Consider the following 17,782-nt stretch of genomic DNA (forward strand, 5'->3'; position numbering starts at 1 on the left):
GCGGCGACTGACGCTGCTGAACACAGAAAGGCTCGACTGACACTGGTAACATGGACTCTCTCTCTCTCTCTCTCTCTCAGTGTGTGTGAGGGAGAGAGAGAGGGGGGGAGGAGTAACAAGAGGATAGATAGATAGATAGATAGATAGATAGATAGATAGATAGATAGATAGATAGATAGATAGATAGATAGATAGATAGATAGATAGATAGATAGATAGATAGATAGAAGAGGAGGAGAAACCAGGAGAAGGACAAAACAAAGTGCAGCTGATGGTTTGTTCGGATCTCCCTGAGTGTGTGTTGAAGTCCACTTCCTGGTTCGGGCTCTGTCGAGTTTCCCTGTTCCTGCCCAGGTCTCTGCTGTCATGGTGACATCACTCTGATATCGTCCCCTTGGTGTCCTGTTGATAACCAGCTTTACCTGAAGTTAGCTTCGTTAGCTACGTGTTCTGTAACTGCTTCAGGTCTAGAACTGTCCCGTGTGATCATCATGTGACCTGGAGGCCATCTTGTGTCCAAACACACAGTGGTCAGTAGTCCACATCTTGCCGGCTGCAGGTGGGTTCAGGTGTGACGAGCTGCTCCTGCAGAGGTTAGCATAGCCGCTTTAGCATCAGAGCAGGCTAGCTGGTTAGCATGCTATTTTCCATAGATATCTACCTCAGTACACAGACTTCACATCCCGTTGATGATTTTATTTAATTGCAGCGACATTATTTCCTCCGAGCTGTTTGACCCTGACGAGTGATCGCTGGCAGGAAGGTGATGAGTTCCTCGATCGGAGGGAACACTGGTCTCTCTTGTTGTCGAGATGTGATTTCTTCAGCTGAAGGCTGAGATGCATTTTCAAGATCTGTGTACAGCCTCCTCTCCTGTGAGCGGCCGCAGCAGCTGCAGGTTGGCGATGGCAGAGATTGAACTCACATCCAGGAGAGGAAATAAAGAAAAGCACTGATGGTCTTATCTGCTGCTAACACCTGCACGTTGTTTCTTTCAGGCGGTTGGTTCGCTATGTGTGGATTAATGCAGCGTATCATTAAATGTCCAGCTTTCCTCCGACACTACAGGAGGACATCCTCTAATCCTGTGAGCTGCAGCCGATCAGAGCAACAACAAGGAGACAAAATGTGACCAGATATCAGAAATGTGCTGAACTCTGATTTCTGAAAACACAGAACTTGTTTTGAGTCGACTCTGTGAAAGTGTTTCAGCTCCGACCTCCATCATCAGACTCATGAATGAACTTAATGAAAACAACAGAGGGAACAGCAGCAGGTTCAGGGATGAAGTCACACAAACTGCTCTGAGGTCAGTGACACAGACCTGCTTCGTAGTGACTCACCTCAGGTAGCTTCAGCAGGATGACACAGGTGTTCACCCTGTAATCACAATCAGTTCTGATTCATGAGGTTTTATAGCTGCACTTGGATTTTTCTGCTCGGTTTGAAGATCAGCGTCGTCGTCTGGAGCTCGTGATTCTGGTGCATCATTGAGCACAAACGGCCGAGTGTGTCTCCGTCACAGATGGCAGAGCGACGAATCCACGCCAGCCCGAATCTGATCGGGAAGTTCTTGACCCGATCAGGCCTGGTTTATCAGAAGGAGATTAGATTATTAGATCAGGATTATTAGAAATGTTTTTTTCCTGCAGCTTCTTCAAATTAACAGTAGCAAACTTTAAACCCAGAAAACATTAATGATGTTAAAACACCTGAACGTGACTGAGCGGCTGTCCGACGCTCCTTCAGCTCCTCCCATCGTACGAGATGAACGTGTCATTTCACATCGACAGAGGATGTTCATCAGCTGACGTTCACATCAGGAGGAGGAGGAGGAGGTGTTACTACAGACAACATGGCTGCCAAACAGCTGAGTGCAGTTTACTGAAGCCCCGAGAGTCGCGTGAGTCTCTGTCTTTATTTCTAGTGCCACATGTCTCTTGTGTCCCTCCGGGCTGCCGTAGCAGTGTTGGAGACATTTCCAGATGTTATATCTCACAAGATTGTGGTGACAAAAACAGGATTTTAATCCAAACCAAGACGTTTTCCAACACTAACCGGATTGTTCCTCCGTCTGAGCCCGACCAGAACACAATCGCAGCGTTCAGGTCAACATGTCTGTTGTTAAACTCTGTCGACATTTACTGTGGTGATTCTGTTGGAGATGATTGTTGATGGAGACTCATCAGACGTATTTAATGTATGTTGAAGCCATAAACCACGTTGATGTCACTGCGCTGTTGATCAGGAAATCTGGTTCTGGTGTCTCGTCTCTGGTTCTGCTGGACCTCTCTGGACCTCTGGAGCTCAGTTTGTTTGTTAGAGTCATCATCATCATCATCATCATCATCATCATCATCATCATCATCAATCAACTCGTCTGGTGTTTGACGTTCATTAAAGGAGCAGTCTGTCTAAAAGGACAACACACTTCCTACTGTTTCACTGTGTTTACATGTGGCGGACCCTGCCACCTGTCCAGCTGAGAGTGAGACGTTTGTATTATGACCTCATTGATGTTGTAAATATGACACAGTGCTCCTTTAAAGGAGTGAAAATGTCTTGTTAGATGAATTCCTGAGTATTTTGTACGTTGTTCCCTGTTTCTAATGTGTTCAGTGAATTTAATGATACCTCCTTTTATTTATCGTGCTCATTTATTCATTTTGTTTTGAGGCTGTCTTTGTTTTTTGCTGGCTTGTCAGTGGCTGTTTTCTAACGCGGTTACTGACGGTGCGGCAGTGGGGTGGAGTGTTTGTAATATGAGATGTAAAACATCCTCGTCAGTTCTTATGTAACGGGCCGCCTCGTGACCGGGCTTTTGTAGAGACGAAGCGTTAATGTTGAGAAAAAAGCAGCAGAACATTTAATGAAGAGTAAAATAACAACAGCGACATCAGGACGAGGCTCAGGTTCACTGTTCTGAGACCATAAATCCAACAGAATCACATCATCCCCCAGAGAGCGGGTCGGCCCGGAGCGGAGCGTTCGTCTGTACAGTTCTGAGTGTTTATGGCCCGTTTGGTTTTGAAATGAACCCGTGACCTGAGACCCAACAGAGGAACCACCAGAACCAACTGACGTTCTCTGGACTCATATTGATTTAAGTGTTTTCATTGGTCTGAACCATCACGGAAAAACATATTGTGTTTGGTTCGTTCAGGTTCACACGGGTCAGGTCCAACTGAACCGTGGTTTGGAAGCAGAGTGAAATTTGGAGAGCAGTTGTGGTTTGGAGGTTTGGGAGGATCCAGGAGCTGATGGGTCCAAGACCACCCAGCTCCCTGCTGATCCACTTTTACATTTCATCCCTCCCACGGTACCAGATCTCATCCCTTCATTCGATGACTGGACCAACAGAACTGGTCTGAACTGATCGTATACTTTAACATTCAGTTTCTTCTTTTTCACACAGTGTGTCTGAGGGAGGCGAGTCAACAGCTGGAGACTGAAGACAACATCAACATTTGTATCTGATGAGAACCGGACAGTCAAAATACATCTTAGTTTATTTTGAAAATCCTCGGGGATCCTTGTATCCAGACTTCCTGTCACTTGAAGAGTTGTTCAGGTAATCTGAAGCTGAGCTGTCCGGATCTGATAACTTGTTGGACTTGAACTGTTGAAGACGTTATGTATCGTTGTGTCTGTGTGAGTTCACTGCTGCAGACGGCGACACAGTGAACAGACGGAGGTTCATTCTGCTGAGAGATAAAGGAGCCACTTGGATGTGAACGTCCTCAGCTCAGGGCTTCCTGTGGATATATAACATTTACAGTGTCAATGCTCATGTGAAGAGAAAGGTTTACTGTCTAACTGAGCAGACCCTGAACACATCGTTCATCACCTGATGAGTTGAGATCCATTCAGAAACGCGGTCTGGTTCAGAACTTGCGTTCATATTCATGCTAACGATGAGACGTGAGGTCGGATCGTCCCGTCAGATGTGACTGTGATGATGAAGAACACGTCGATGGAAGTCTGTGAGAGACGTCCTTCTCTTCTCCCTGTGTCCTTCGTTTGCCGTCTGTCCGGCTTGTTTTGTGCATAAAGCTCAATATGAATGAGTGTAATGTGATTTATGAGCCCTGTCAGCTACAATGGAGTCCGGCTTTGTTTACTGCCGAGCAGCAGCACACATGGAGGGTGGAGCCACCGACTTCCTCCTGCAGGGAGTCGATCTGTCTCTCCAGACGTTCACCGACTATCTGTAGCCTTTAAATCATCCATTAACACAAAACTGTGTCTGCTTTAAACACACACATCAGTTCTGTGACTCGTCGTCTCAGTCAACACAAACAGAAGACAGACGTCAGGAGCGTGCAGTTGTTTTAAACTTCTCTTCACGTTGTGTTTCATCTTGCTCTCGACTTCTTTCCTCTCTGACTCTCTCCTGAAGTTAAACGTTACCTCGAGGACACTTGTGGTTTTCTCTGGTCACGATCTCAGTTTTTCACAAGATGATTATTGTTGATATTTTATCAGTACAGTGGTGTCGTCTGTCGTCATTAAAACCCAGAAATCTTCCTGTTCCCTCGCCTCTGTCTGTGCGTTTGTTGAATGTGTTTTCAGTTAAATGTGTGAAATAAGGTGTGTATATGATTAAATGTCCCACAGTTTAACTCTGAAGCTCTTCATGTGTTACAAACAGTTAGCGGTTGCTAACGAGTGTCTGAATGAGACTACAGAGGTTGTTAAACGTCCTCACAGTGAATACAGAGACTCATCTACTCACTAGTCCGTCTTTAGTTCCATGTTTAATTTAGCTTCAAACATCACAGAGTGGAGTTCATCTGTGGACATTATCTGGATCAGCAGAACCTGGACGGATCAGAACCCTCACATTGTTTCCTGTAATAATCCAAACTACAGTTCAATAACCCCACAGAGGAACCAAAGTGATGCTAACTGCAGTTAAACTTCAAAAATTCATCATTTTGGGAGCGTGATAACGAACAAGGCAGAAATAATGGATGTGTCCTGAAGGTGGCGCCACCACAGGATCATGTAGTCAGTAAATCAGCTGTGTGCGGTGGCCATTTTAGGACATCTCTCCTTCATCTTGTCAGGCTCAGCTCAACAGATTTATGATTTAGCTTCACTTTGACACTTAATGTTATAATAATGTGTTTATATCATCATCCATAGCTATTAATTTTTGGCAGCTGCCAGCTGCTCTCAGCACTAACCTGGACTACACAAGTGGACATATTGATCGGTGATGCTATTAGAACAGTCACACGTGGCCTGCGGTGATTAATGACCATAAATTCATTTTAAAGCCGCTCGTTTAAATCAGGACAACAACTCAATCAAGAAGGAAACAAAGACAATTGTCGGACATTTTTAATCAATCATCTCAAGACAAAAACAGATAGGAGAACAACTGGTCACCTGAACGTAGCAAACACAACAGTTTAGTTTCAATGTGTATGTGTTGGTCATAAAATGTGCCTCTTTGTCTTCCACATAGCTGCGAGGTGACGGACAATGTGAGCTGGAGACGGAGACGAGACGACAGCTGATGAAAAATGAAATGAGTCTTCGCTCCATTTGAACCTTTAACATTAGTAAAAATCAAAGATATAAAAATGAAAGATGAATTTGAAATGACCTGTGCGATGCGTCGTAGCTGATCGGTTTCCACAAATTACCCTGAAACTGGTGTTGAAAAGAAGAATCAAGACATGTCAAAGATACGATCCCTGATCTTCTCAATGTGACCCTGAAACCCGACGTACAGAACCTCCCGGCGCCTCGCTGATGTTTCACAACACACATCGGACTTCAGCGGCAATATTGAACAAATCTAGGAGTGTATCTTTACGTTCTGCATCAGACCAATAATAATAATCATAATCATAATAATAATATACTTCAATCTCTACAGTAATTCACCAGAATCTTATCAATGACTCAAACTTATCAAAATACACCATCTGCTCTCCAAGTTACTAACTAGAAATCAATCATTCCAAGACAGTTAACCACAGCGTCATGTACAGGTCGGAACCAGTTCTTTGCCAAGACGAGCTCGTAGCGTTCAGCCCGGAGAAGAAGTTTGATTATGAGAGTGAATCTGAGCAAAGTTATCAGGTTATGATGGTTAAATTCAGCCTGTTTCACTCCCGACAGGTCAAACACAGCAGCCTGGTCAGCAGCCCGTCGTGTCTCGAGCGTCACTGTTTCTAACGCAGTCGTGTGAGGAGTGAAGAGTCTGGGTCGGGTGTTGGATGGGTCATAGACTGGACTGTCCCGCCTGACACCAGGGGGTCGGTCCTGTTTGTGAGCAGGAGTCGAGCGCTGCTAGATGACCGTCAGCAGAGCACTGTAGTGACTGTAGACACCGACAGCCAGACGTATTTTAGCTGCCCAAAAGAAATCTCTATCTGTTCAAGTGTACGCTGTATTTGAAACCGGCTTGTAAGTTGTACAGTTGAGGGACTGCAGAGACAAAGGAAAGAGCTGTCTGATGAATGTGAAGCGCCAAAAATGTTCAAAATACAAAGTACATTTAAACGCTTATTGTTTTAAGCTGTGCCTTCTCTGAGGCAGCTACGATACGTCTTGCTGTCGGTGTCTACAGTCGGTACAACGCTCTGCTCCTCCACTCACAGGAGGGCTGCTGTCACTTGTCAAGTGATGTGATGTGAGCTACAGTTTGTAGTTACTTTAACCCAGAGTCAGATCTTTTCCTAAAACCTCACCAAATATGTTCTGTTCCAAACTAAGTAACAGTCCAAAAGTCGTAATACATCGAGTGTTGAGGTCACTGACCAAGCTGCTGTGTTTGAGGAGATGGGGGAGAGAAAGCATGGTTTAATTTATTCTAAATGTTAGCCCTCAGACTGTTCAGTCAAGTTTAGAGTTGTTCATAGCAGCAGCTAGCTAGTTCATCCATGTATCCCCATTAAAAACGGTGGTGTTGGTGGAGTAGTGACGGCTGTCTCTACAAAGATTATCTTGGATCAGGACTTTATTCCACCAAACGGCCCCAAAATGATCGAACATTTAAAATCAAAATTCTCCTACGTGAGCTGAACAGCACCGATGTGCAGTTTTGTTTCATACACGCGAGGCTGTCGTCTTGGTGACGGAACTTTTAGAGGCAAAATTTAAAACCATCCTCCACGAACATACCAGAACGCAGACGAACCCAAATTACAGGAGTCACGTACCTGTTTCAAATCCTCTTAAAGCCTGTCAGACTGACCGGGCCTCTGGCAGCGTGGGTCGGGATCAATCGGAGCGGTCCCTCGGTGCTGCTAAAAAGCTTATCTGAGGCTTTAAAAGGATTTGAAATGAGGGTTTGATCCACTTTTGTCTGGTAATGCAATTTTGTACCTGAGATGATAAACAGATTGCTGAAAACTTCATAACAAAAGTTGGATGGATGTCTGATTAAAAAATAAAACATTACAAAACATAAGAGGTAATCATTTTCAAAACACAGACAGAGACACTGAAGGCAAAATTACACAAAGTATTATGTAGTACTACAAGCTGGGGGGGCAGACGTGGACAAAAACTCAACCGTCGTGTCAAATAGATGTTCTGCCTCATGTAAAAGTTATTACATCATGTATGAGACCAGCAGCGTACTGAACTGTTCCTCTCGACTCCTCTGCTGAGTTTGTCCACGTCTGCTCAGAGTTTCAGCACACAGACCTCATCAGCCTCTTCGTTTGTAGGACTGTGTTAAAATCCAAGCAGTTTTACTTCGGACTGGCAGTTGATGATACTTAAAAGACACTGTAACTTGTAGTACTGTTATATATTTTAAATATTTTCATTCCAACACATTCGTTTACCCAAGTTTTAAATAATGTTTATCATTGATCCTTCAGACAATACATTTTATACGTTTTATGCTTTTTAGATTATAACTTCAACTGCCTTTATGTTAATTATTGTATCTTAGGATTGCTCTTTACCATCGAGGAGAAAAAACATATTAAGTGATGGTATATTTGAGTACATTGTTGTTTGAAGATGCATTTGCACCAGATGGAAGTAAACTGAAACATTTGTTTTAGGATTTCTGGCTGCGAGACAGATTTTCTCCCTTCGACAAATCAAGTTATCGGAGACTCACTAAGCTGAAACAGATATCTGATAAGTCGAACGGCCTCATCAAAAGTCCACAACAAAGTCGCAGCGCTCGTGTTGATAGAAGGTCAGATTGTTGCCGGAGGTGAAAAAACAGACGAGTACTGGAAGCGATAACTGTCACACATGGGAGTGTCAGGAGCAGAGGCACCTGCACGTCACTCGCCCATGGGGAAAGTTACTGGATCACAGTTTTCTTAAAAATGACAGAAGTGATAATCCATGGCCAGCTCTGTAGTCTGCCTGTCATATTTGATCAGCACCATGAAGGCAGTCTAGACTGTTGTGTTTATCTGGACTGTGCAACAGAATTATGTGACTAGCTAAATGATTTGCATTGTTGGCTGTTATTACACTACATGAAGACGCTGTGCCTTGAATCGAGCTGATTAGTTCCACTGTTAGAACTCTGTCAGTCAGTCCAGAGAAGATTCATCAGATTTGTTCGATGAACTGGAACATTTAATGCACGCCAGGCAAAAAATCTGCACAGCTAAGGCTTCCAGTGTGTTTCTTACGTAATAGTGTCAGATCTGAGGTAAGACTGGGTACAACAGGGTTTTTTAGGGACCCTCAAACTGTTTGTGACAAACTAAGCTTATCTTGTGCTCTACTGTGACCATGGCCACAAGTTCTAGTAGCACCCTGAAGTTGATGCCTGCCTTTCAGTCATCTTGTGGAAAAAAAGAGAACCAAATATCTTTCTATCCCATCCCCCAACGGTTCAGAGTCAGAGGTACGTATTCTCTGGCCACCACGTCCTCACAACACCCTTGGACACAGCCAGTACAGACCCACTGATATCTGAAATACAACTAGGGATGTACTCTATAGTTAAGGGCAAAAAACTCCCAGAGAATATTTCAGACTTGCCTGTTATGACGTCGCACATTCTCAAATCTCTTGGTGCAACTGACTCACGATGGACCACAGGTGAGGTTTTGCTCTCACGTTAGCTTCCTGTTCGATAGAAGTCCAGCAGCAGCTAACCAAGAGCCCAATAAAAACCGGCAGAAAGTGTCATATATTTTCACCCTTAGTCATCTTACGTGTGCTTGTGTGTATGCGTCACTGGTTGTTGAGATAACCGAGCCGTCTGCAGAGTATCTCAAATATCTCAGCAACACAGAGAAGTATGGTGATGACAGTGAAGGTGTACATGGCACTGAGGAAGATTGTTTTCTCGAAGTGTTCAGGCACCATGCACTTGGTCACATTAAAGGTCTTTTCCAAAGCACTGGCATCACACATGTACAGCGGGTGGACCTGAGGAACAGAAAAGAGAGACGTGGGGAGGTGATACTTTAATGAATGTCTGAACTTCCAAGCCCTTAAATACATCTCTGTTACATTCTCAGTCAGTACTTGCGAGCTGTACTGGGCAGGACCACCGATCCCAGTCACAAGAAGCTCGAGAAGTTCTGAAAGTGTTGACACCAATCAGCAAAATATTTAAACTACTGACAGGTGAGGTGAGTAACACTGATTGTCTCGTTACAGTGCAAGTTTCTACTGGTGAACCACGGGTCCAGGAGTTCATGTGGCTGCCTCTTGACATGCACCACCCATCCAAGCACCGCTGTGGACCAAGTAGCCACCATCACGGCGATGGCAGTGGAGCCCTCAGGACAATGCGCCCTGCGACACCGCAAGAACCGCTCAGTGATCGATGAATGTGACTAAGAGCTCAAGGTGTTGATTTGACTTCCAAATTCCCCAGATCCCAATCTGATCAAGCATCTGTGGGACATGCAGGAAGGATTCTAATCCTCAGAGGCTCCACACTGAAATCCACCCTGGTGCCAGAGGTCCTGTATCAAGACCTCGACTGGTCAGAGCCAAGTCTGATCCACTGGTGCCTCTGTGGCTTGAACTTGTTCTGGCATGTCTCATGGATGCCTGATTAGATTTGGATCTAGGTAGTCGGAGCGGCAAATCAACGTTATTCCCGTCACCTGTCAGTGGTTTTAATGTTGAGGCTGATTGGTGCAGTTGGCACTGTGCAATATTCTCAGTCTTATTACACTCAAGTCGGGATCGACCAAGAACTTGTTAGCTGCACCAGCTGTTTACAAGTGAAGAACATCAATTCCATCTTTAACTGTTACATTGATAATATGTCCTCCCTTGATTCTGTATGTTGTTGTGAAATCTCTCAACAGGACGTCGCAGAACTTTACAAGTGGACTAAGCAAGGAAGAACTTCCTAACGTTTGGTGGGGATCTTGTCGACTGCACTGATTGAGGTTTCTTAAATGGGTGATATACTTCACATATAGTTCAATATTTTGAGTATCTTGTTCCAGAGCATGAACAGAAAGTAGTTGATGTGATTCGGGGACAGTAAAGTGTCTTCCGTAGTCTTTAGAAGTGTTGAAAGGAACCTCTGACCTGGAGCTTTGGTGCCCCAGGAGGATCGTTATCAATGTCCAAGACAGTGAGAAGGACCTTGTAATTGTTGGATTCATGACTGTGACATGGACAAGCACTCTTTTCACATCAAGGTTTAAACAATTAGAAATGAACAGACCTGGAAGCCGAAGAGGTGACTCTGTAGCCAGAAGGCGATGACTTCAAGAATGATGCGTAGAAGAACAGAAATGATGTAGAAGACGGTGTAGATGGGTCGCTCGAGGATCTCCTCCTGGTCAATGTTCTTGCAGGCTGCGTAGAGGTGGAACACCGCCCCAGGAACTAGCACTGTTACCAGCTGTAACGCCCAAAACACCTGGAGACCGCAGAAGGAAAACAGAATGTGTAATGCAGGAAACCTGACAGGTATTTTGGAAGAAAGCAAGAGAGAAGAAAATATTGAGTGAAGGGAAAAATGTGTGGGTTTGGAGCGATAAAAGTTAGGAAAAGTAGTTGGGTGTGGAGAGAAAAATGATTTTTCATCACTTTCCACACTGGTTTAAAATTGTCCATCCAGATAATTCAGCTAAACAAAGATCGTATTTGTGTTGTTTGGTAACTGAGGCCGTCAGGTTCAATTACTGCAGGAAGGTTTCACCTCTACAAACTTGTTTTTTCTCCCAGTATGGAAAAGCTGTCATGCTGAACGCGGCCTGCCACTGTCTCTCAGGATGCCTCGGGTAGTATAATCTGAATTACAGTGTGGCTGCAGCTATCAGTTTACCTTACTGTAGTGTTCTACTCAGAATTCACTGAGTGGACTGAAATGGTTCTGTTGGAGGGCTGTGATCCCGTGTTATTGGGTTGATTTGGTTTGATTAAGTTACATGCAAAACTGTGGTGTTGTGGTTCTGACTTTTACAGCTGTGGTTATATCTGAGATGACTTTAGTTCTCCACATGGTATCATATCAGAGAGCTGAAGTAGTTGGACCAGTACATCTACGTGTACTTCAGTTGTACCTATAGTTGAGTTTAGTCTGTACCTGAGGTGTTATCGGTCTGAACTGGTTGTAACAGTACAAGTTGAGTTCTCGTCGGTCCGGATCGCAGCTGAAGTGCAGAGCCTCATTCCCATAGACGGCGAAGCCAAGAACGCCCAGGAAGAACATCCGCACCGAGCCGAAGAACAAGGTGTGGAACTGGCCTATCACCGTAGGAGGCCTGAGCTGGAACACACACACACACGCACACACACACACACACACACACACGCAAACACACACACACACACACACACACACACACACACACACATGCACACACAGGTAAGTGAGTGTGAACAGCACACACAGGTCCAATTATACAACCCAACACATGAGACAAGGACACACTCAAACAAGCATTCACATTTTCATTGCACAAACATGCAACTCACAAATGTGCATGGACACACACACACACACACACACACACACACACACACACACACACACAGAGTCAGAGACAAAGAGAAAATAGCTTTTGTCAGCCAGATAAATGCTGCAGCACAGCGGCTCGCTGAGGCCCTGAGCTCTGAAGGCTAAAACAAAACCCATTCAGAGGAAACATTTCCCGTCTCCTCTCTCTACCTGCTCTGCTCTGACACCAACACTGAGTCATGTTTACTAGGAAAAAAGGCTGAAATGACACTCGCACAAAGCAGAGAGCCATTAGGCTTTCAGACGTGTCACTCGGCTCCATAAAGACGGAGGTAAAGGGAGATGGATTAAAAAGCTGAGGATGAAAACAGATCAATGTCTTTTCCGTTTTGTAAGCCTTTCAGAGGGATAATTGTTCGGCGTCGCCTCTCTGTAACTGTCAATCCTGAAAGGTAAGAAGTGTCAGCGAGCTGTGTGAAGAGTGACACAAATAAAACGCCCAGCAATTAGTCTTTGTGATCTACTTACGCATCCTTCATAGAAGTTTTTGATGTAGTTTAAAGACATGGTTCGCCTGTCGCTCTCCCCTGTTTAATTCCGGGGCTGTTCTGGGCCCTCATGGCCCGGCTCGCTGCTGGCACCAGTTAAAGGCCGCCAACAGTCCGGCTCCAAAATCTCCCACTGACCCCTCTCTCTCTCTCTCTCTCTCTCTCTGTCTCTCTGTCTCTCTCTCTCTCTGTCTCTCTCTCTCTCTCTCTCTCTCTCTCTCTCTGTCTCTCTCTCTCTCTCTCTCTCTCTCTCTCTCGCCCTGAAAGCCCGTGTCAATGCATATTTTTTTTGCCTTTTATCCCTCCATCAATTGACTCGCTCAGTAGAAAAAGGACAACAGGGACAGAGGGGCCAACAATGGGCCGGGGGGGGATGTGGTCCCTGCATTATAATCCCTATAGAACTATGTCAGCGAAAAAACCACCTCCTGTCACACACAATGCAGAGAGAGATGGCAAACATGCAACAAAAATACAAAGCAGCTCCCGGCTGGCTAAAGGAGCTCCACTCAACTTCTCTTACTTTACAGATTGTATTTTGAAAAGCACCTGTTAGGATTGATTAACTGTAATAACTCATCTACTTTTAACTGTGATCAATCAATCAATCATGCGTGGTCATTAGGATGACCTTTTTTTGACACAAAGCTCAGGCTACTTATTGGTTTTTGTGAAGTTTGTGGACACATGACCAAATCACAAAATACAAGTCAGAAACAAGAGTGATGACAACACACCCTGCACTGCAAATACTTCTGGAAGAGCATTGATGGAGCTGCTGTCGTCCCAAATACAGTCCTGAGCGACCAGCCACCAACACAGAAAGAACCCCCGATCAAAAGTCAAATCCCAAAAGCCAAAATTGGACAAAGTGAAATAAAATGGAAGTCCACACACCAACCGTAATCCAGGCGGCGTGTTGTTCATTCCCCCCTCTTTTTCCACTCAGGGATCCTAAACTCATGCCAGTTGCGGGACCTTGCGGGACAGAGAGCAGAGTCAAGCCAGACGGAGTCGACATGTGGCACGTCCGCTCGCAGCTTTCAAAATAAACGCAGGAGCTGGACGAGCTGAGAGGAAACTGCTGAGACACATACGGAGAGTGTCAGCAGGGCCAGCGGACAGAAACCAATGAGAGGAGGAGGGTTTGACATCATGCACTTCAGGAAACAAAAGAAATGTGGACAATAAACCCAACCTTTCAGGATTAAAGTCGACCTTCTGAGACGACAGCACACTGTCTCAACAGAATAAGTTGTGTAGATGAAATGTTGAAACTGTAATTCAGAATCAGCTTCAGTGACAGAGACATTATTTCTCTTTCAGCTCATGAACACAGTGTCGCTGTCAGCTCAGGAGAGGTGGCCGCACGAAACTGTGTGTCAACTTTATTCTCAACACTTTCTAATGAAAAAAGAAACTTCATCCTGTCATTTTCTTTTTCATGTCTGATTCTCCTCTGATTAGAATAAATGAGATAAAAGTCATCAGCTGCTGGGGGACTCGTCAGCGCAGCTCGTCACTGATACAGGAGAAAAGAACAATAAGTAACTCTTCACTTCACTGTATAACAATAATGATGCTGTGCAAAGAAATCACTGAAGCCTAAATAACAATTAGTGTTATGGAAATATTTATAACAAGAGACCAAAGACTTAGTTTGAGTTTTTGATCCGTCAGACCTCGTGTTCACTCGAGCACCAGAGAAGAGTCCATCCATAAACCTGTCACAGTATTATCTTGGTGGGTGGAGGGTGCATGCTTTTATTTTGAAGTATCCGTCATGTAGCTTCTGGTGTACGCTGCACTGACTCGGTCTTACTTGATCCAAGTTTGGCAGCCAACTTGTGGAGGCTCGTGCCAGCCGTGTGCCTGGAACAGGACGACCAACACCTTGGCTCAGACTGAAGTGATGGCGTCACAGAAACACAGCATGACAGACAGATCTGATCTGGAGTCAGCTGATATCTCACAAACTAAATACTAGAGACATGAAGACTGACATGTACAAGATAGTGATGGAGTGAAGTTATTGTTGACTGAAGGGATAGATGTCATTCATGTTCTGTGCTTTTCTCTTCGGTTATATGTGTTGAATGTTAAATCTGATTACTGTGAACATGTTCTGATGAACTGAACTGGACCGCTCCTGGTTGTGTTGACCTCAGACTGGTACTGCCCGGCTCGGGTCAGGGTTTGTCTCTGATCAGGACTGGATGGGTTGGATTTTTTTCTCTGCAGTCACATTAACAGATGATTTGAATGATATCCAGATGACTTCAGAGAATATTTGTACGAAGTACAACCAGTTTATTAATTTCCTCTTCTCTTTATTTGTCTGTATTTTTTTTTTCATTTTCATATGAATAATTAAAAATAAAGCACTTCTTGCAGGTAATTACAGAAGTTATAATTTACAAGGTTAATTTATTTATCAGTTTACAACACCAGGGAGTAGAAGTCTGTGTTTTATTGGAACATATGTGGAAGTGGGCGGCCGTGGCTCAGGATGAAGACCAGTCGTGGTCCAGTCGGAGGGTTCGTCCCCTGCAGTCCACATGTGGAGGTTCCTTACATGTCTGTCACTTCAGACGCTAAAGCTTTTAGCTCAGCAGCTACAGTGAAGATTTCAACTTGAAAATGGTGTAAATAACGTCTCCTCGGATCAGTTTGTGATCTCAGAGCTTCTAGAGACTGTGATTACAGCAGGCGAGCTGCATGGAGACACTGATGTTGGTTTCTCTGGTAATTTTTTATGTCAAGTTCCCAGCTACTTCAGTTGTTTACGGGGAGGGAAATGACTGAAATTACAGTTTTGGGTGAATTTTTCCTTTAACTTTTCTCTGATTTTGGTTTCATATCCAGACAAAATGTGTGCAGTTGTGTTTGGAGTATCTTTGTGTAGCATAAGAGTAACTTCCCTTTGAATAAAAACAGTTGTTGTACTTTGACAAGTTGTGTTTATTCATGTTATCACCTTCAGAATTCATCTATAGTTTTACATAAATACAGTGAAACAAACAAGAGTTTCTTTTCTCAGTCACTGGGGTCAGAACCAAATGAAAAGTCCAGTCTGAATGAGGAAACTTCCCTCTCATCAATCCAGGAAGGGCACCGCGACAGCTGGTGACGTCATCTGTCCCGAGTAGGCGGCCGCTCCCATTGGACAAACACGCGGAAGTGAGTGAAACACTTGCTAACAACAACAGAGAGGCTGCTCTCGCTGTCATTCATGTGTTTTTGTCTCCCGGAGGGTTTATAACGGACATGGCGCTCCCGGCCCAGCTCAAACCCATCCAGCACCACCTGCGGACCGCACAGGAACATGAGAAACGGGACCCGGTCGTGGCTTACTACTGTAAGTTCGTCTAGCTGGCTAATGTTAGCCGTAGCTTGTGTTAGCATCCCAGCTTTGTTTACCTGAGCCGACAGCTAAGAGTGTGTTAGCTTAGCCCCCAACTTTCATTTAAATGTAGATTTTGTCCATGAATGAGTCACAGAGAGTGACTCTGTGCGTCATTTCATCGTGTTAAATCATGAACGAGCCTCCGAGTTGCGGGTTTAAATCAACCTGGACGTTAGCTAGTGACATTCCTGCATTGTTAGCCATGACAGCTCTAACTTCAGCCGGCTAACGTTTCCTCAACGTCATGACACCTGTAAGTGTTCGAGTTCTGACCGGCACAGTCACTCAGGCTGACATGTTGTTTGTAAGTCACCTGCCCTGATGTTAGCCTGCTAGCTGCAGCTATAGTCAGTCACTGTCAGCACGTCTGCAGTCAGACATGTAGAAGTTCTCCAGCTAATCACTCAGAGGTCCAGAGTTGGTGGACGGTCACGGGAGGTTCTGGTCCAGCCTGTTTCATGTGACTGTGTGTTGGCAGTCTGGCATATCTGGCTCAGCTCTAAGGAATGTTCTCCACCCTGCTGCCCTGTCAGATCACCTCCTCACTGTCATTACACCACATGTTCATGACTAATGACTTCTCACAGCACACTGTGATTTCTGTTTACTGTTTGAATCAGGACACGTTCGCTGCAGATGGAGATTACGGTGTTACTCTATTGTGCTGATAGTAAAACATTCCTTTAAAAGTTGAGAAAAAAAAAACATTTTATTCCATTTAAACAAAAAGCTAAATATCTTCAGAGATGATGAGATGTTTTTGTAGCTGTGGGATTATGTTAACTAAAGTGGCCTGTTGAGACGGACTAGTGAGTAGATGAGTCTCCGTGTTCGCTGTGAGGACGTTTAATGATGGATTTTATGTGGCAGAACAAAACTTGTAAATGTCTTCAGACTTTGGTCACCACACACCTTATTTCAGACATTTAACTGAAAATCATTTAAGAAAACTCACAGACCTCGACACCACAGACTCTACACACCATATTTACATGGCAGCCGTTGTCCTCTGACATCAGGGTCCTTGTTGGAGGCTTGACTGCTGGGATAATGTTATGGTGCTTTTTCTTCGTATAAATGTCAGGAATCAGACACATTGTTGTCATTTCACCACGTCAACCCGTCAGCTAACGTTAGCATTCAACCTCTTTCTTGTTAACTGTACAGTTTGATAGCATCCAGTGTTTTAGTTCGAAGTGCAGATGAACGTGTCCAAGCTCTGTGTTGATGCTAATGTTAGCTGATGGGATATCATACATGTTGTTTTACCTTGAAATATGGCCCGATGTCCCTCTGGATGTTTACTGTCTTTTGTATTCTCCAGTGCTGAAGTGGTGAATCATAACAATTTGTCAGAGTGTTTTCACTCAACAACCATTTTCCTCTGACAACACGCTCAAGGAAGGAAGCTCAAACTGGTTTCAAGAGGATATAATGACATACTGCTGTGTTCCAGGTGTATGTTGCAATATGAAATAAGACATTCAGTCACCACATAAAAAGAAAAGCTATCGAGTGCCAGCGTTGTTCGTCTTTATCTTGTACTTATCATTCATTCTTATCACAACACAAACATGGTGTTGTAACCTGAAATACGACTCGATGCACCTTCCTGATTTTCACTGTTGTCTTTGTTTCCTTTTAATCAGGAAGCTGTGAAATAATAATGATTTGTTGGATTCCCCATTTATTCGACTTGACCTGGAACACAACTGTACATCATTTCATATCAGAGCATGATGTCAGAGAAAACTGGCAGCTGTGTGAATATGGTGTAGATTTAGACAGAAGAACTGGATATTGAACCCAAAGATGGAGCTCATTCGGCCCAGCGATAATTACCCACCTGGAAACACAAAAAAAGGTCTTTGGACACGAAGTATCTCCCTTATTATGCTTGTTGAATTAAGAATCGATCCAGCTAACATCGTCTGTGTAACAAAAGCC

The 17,782-nt window shown here is 44.3% G+C and overlaps 2 protein-coding genes across 3 annotated transcripts in view; one reads left to right on the forward strand and one right to left on the reverse strand.

Moving 5' to 3' along the window:
* Positions 1-7,911: 7,911 nt before the first annotated feature.
* On the reverse strand, positions 7,912-17,229 carry gje1 (gap junction protein epsilon 1). The gene is made up of 5 exons (XM_037086960.1): positions 17,105-17,229; positions 13,327-13,407; positions 11,507-11,689; positions 10,640-10,837; positions 7,912-9,375 (listed from the first exon to the last, which is right to left on the reverse strand). Exons 2-5 carry the CDS (start codon positions 13,354-13,356, stop codon positions 9,178-9,180), a joined length of 609 nt encoding a protein of 202 aa, XP_036942855.1. The 5' UTR covers positions 13,357-13,407; positions 17,105-17,229; the 3' UTR covers positions 7,912-9,177.
* vta1 (vesicle (multivesicular body) trafficking 1) overlaps positions 15,697-17,782 on the forward strand; it is a 42,957-nt gene continuing 40,871 nt past the window's right edge. For both annotated transcript variants that reach the window (XM_037086946.1, XM_037086947.1), the window contains exon 1: positions 15,697-15,787. In XM_037086946.1, coding sequence (XP_036942841.1) covers positions 15,697-15,787 — 91 coding nt within the window. The remainder of the gene's footprint in view (positions 15,788-17,782) is intronic.

Source organism: Acanthopagrus latus, chromosome 22, assembly GCF_904848185.1.
Source record: "Acanthopagrus latus isolate v.2019 chromosome 22, fAcaLat1.1, whole genome shotgun sequence".
NCBI classification, from domain to species: domain Eukaryota; kingdom Metazoa; phylum Chordata; class Actinopteri; order Spariformes; family Sparidae; genus Acanthopagrus; species Acanthopagrus latus.